At 50.5% G+C, this 2,334-nt stretch overlaps 1 protein-coding gene across 1 annotated transcript; it reads right to left on the bottom strand.

Annotated features, from left to right (window-relative positions):
- Positions 1–469: 469 nt before the first annotated feature.
- Positions 470–1,575, bottom strand: G0S2 (G0/G1 switch 2). The gene is made up of 2 exons (XM_027725793.2): positions 1,449–1,575; positions 470–1,120 (listed from the first exon to the last, which is right to left on the bottom strand). Exon 2 carries the CDS (start codon positions 1,075–1,077, stop codon positions 757–759), a length of 321 nt encoding a protein of 106 aa, XP_027581594.1. The 5' UTR covers positions 1,078–1,120; positions 1,449–1,575; the 3' UTR covers positions 470–756.
- Positions 1,576–2,334: the final 759 nt, after the last annotated feature.

Below are 2,334 nucleotides of genomic sequence, written 5' to 3' on the forward strand. Positions count from 1 at the left end.
TGGTGGGTTTGTGAAGGTGCCCAGCAAGGGTAGAAGATATTTTTAAAGTTTTTTTTTGCTGTGCAGCAGCTGTAGCCAGCTGGAGGAGTGCCAAGGCAAGGACAGGGGGTTTATTGATTGATTTTTAAACAGTTCTGTAAACCCATGGCCATGACAGAGACGTGAATCGGTGCCACTGAACCCAAATAACCCCCTGAAATACAACCCCACCTCCAGCTTAGGGCATGTTTGTCACCCATGTGACACAAATGCCACCTCCTCCCCAGCTGGCTCGTTTTGGAAGGGAGCAGCTGCCAGGAGTACAGACACACTGACCCCCTTGGCCCCAGAGCAGCCTCACGGGGGGGACTTTACTGAGAGGGTGCAGCCCCTTCATTACTCTCTGGATCCCCCCAGCTGCCACCTGAAAGGAGCCAGAAGTGAGTAAAACCAGCAAAAGATAAAATAAACGCAGCAAGAGAGCACTGGGTACCATATAAAATATTTATTGATCTTGCAAAATGGTGTAAAATGCATCTGTAATAAAAATAAGAAACCATGCTGTGCATCTTGGCACAGGTTTATACCAACAAAAGGTATTTTTTCCCCCACTGCTGCACAGCAGCAAATAAAACCCTTCTCTTCTCTCAAGTCTCCTTCAGCCAAGCCTTCTCTCTCTCTCTCTCTCTCTCTCTCTTCGTGCTGGAACCACCACCAGGGAGGCCGGGGCAGCAGAGTCTCCGTGCTCGGTTGCTCAGCAGGCAGCTCGGCGGGTCCCTACGACGCGTGCAGCCTGGTCACCAGGGCTCTCTGCACCGCCCCCGGCGTCTTGCCCTTGTCCAGGAGCAAATCCTCCTGTTTCTGGGGGAGCCTTTGCCCTCGCGTCGCGGCAGGTTTCTTCTTCTTCTTCTCTTCCTCCTCCTCCTCCTCTAGCCTGCCCTCGGAGCTGAAAGGGCTGCACACCGTCTCCACCAGCCCGATGACCACCCCGAAGAAGGCCAGCACGCTGCCCAGCATGTACAGCTTGACCATCTTCCTGTTGGGCTTCTGGCTCAGCATTTCCTTGGCGAAGGGGATCAGCTCGTGCATGGTTTCCATTTTTGCGTTTGTTTTTTTTTTGCAGCGGGTTTAGATGTCGGTCCTACAAGAGAAGAGAGGAGGACGTTAGTTAAATCCAGCTGCTGCGCTGTCAGAGCCCGAGCTCCCCGCAGACCCCCCAGCGCTGCTTTCAGCGGGGAACTTGGGATTTTTGCTGAGGGTTCGCTGCAGGAAAACGCATCCCCGGTGTGCCCGTGGTGCTGGGGGAACCGCCCGGCAGGGCAGACCCTGAGATGGGAGAGCCAGGTGGATCAAGGCAACCCCGCATCCCACTCCCGGTGGCATCCCACTGCCCGTGGCATCCCACTGCCCGTGGCATCCCACTCCCCGTGGCATCCCACTGCCCGTGGCATCCCATCGCTCCCCCTTACCCAGAGGCGGCGGTGCTGCTGTGCGGGGGCAGGATGAGGGTGGGGAGCGCTGCGCTGGTTTTTGGCTGCGGGGCCGGGCTGTTCTGGGTTGTTCTGGGCTGCGGGGCCCGCTCCGCTCGGCAGCTGCTGCCCGCACCCGCCGCCGCCGCCTTATATGGCCCGTGGGGCGGGCGGGGCCGGGCGGGGCGGGCACCGTGCCCCGAGTGCGGGCCAACCCCCCCCTGCCGCTTGGCAGCTCCTGCCCTTAATCCGGCCAGACGGGGGAAAAAACTCTTTTTTTTTTTTTTTTTCCCTTCTCCTAGTTCTTATTTTGCTGGTTTATTTGTTTATTTTTTTTTTTTTTTTCTTCTATTTTTTCTTACTTTTACCATCTCCTATTTTTTCTTTTTGCTTTCTGTATTTTCTTCTTTTTACCTTCTTCTTCAATTTTTTCTTTTTACCTTCTCCTTTTATTTTTTCTTTCTATCTTCTATTTTTCCTTCTTTTTACCTTCTCTTTCCTATTTCTTCTTTCTACCTTTTTCTATTTTTCTTCTTTTACCTTCTCCTTCTATTTTTTCTTTTTACCTTCTCCTTATATTTTTTCTTTTTACCTTCTCCTGTTTTTTTCTTTTTGCCTTCTATTTTTTCTTCTTTTTACCTTGTCCTTCTGTTTTTCCTTCTTTTTACCTTCTTCTATTTTTCTTCTTTTTACCTTCTCCTATTTTTTCTTTCTACCTTCTTCTATTTTTCTTCTTTTACCTTCTCCTTCTATTTTTTCTTTTTACCTTCTTCTATTTTTTCTTTTTCTCTTGTTCTTCTATTTTTCCTTCTTTTTACCTTCTCCCTCTGTATCTCCCTCTGTATCTCCCTCTCTATCTCCCTCTATTTCTCCCTCTATTCCTCCT

This window comes from Pipra filicauda, unplaced genomic scaffold (genome assembly GCF_003945595.2).
Source record: "Pipra filicauda isolate LSUMZ 115617 unplaced genomic scaffold, ASM394559v2 scaffold595_size249610_pilon, whole genome shotgun sequence".
NCBI classification, from domain to species: Eukaryota; Metazoa; Chordata; class Aves; order Passeriformes; family Pipridae; genus Pipra; species Pipra filicauda.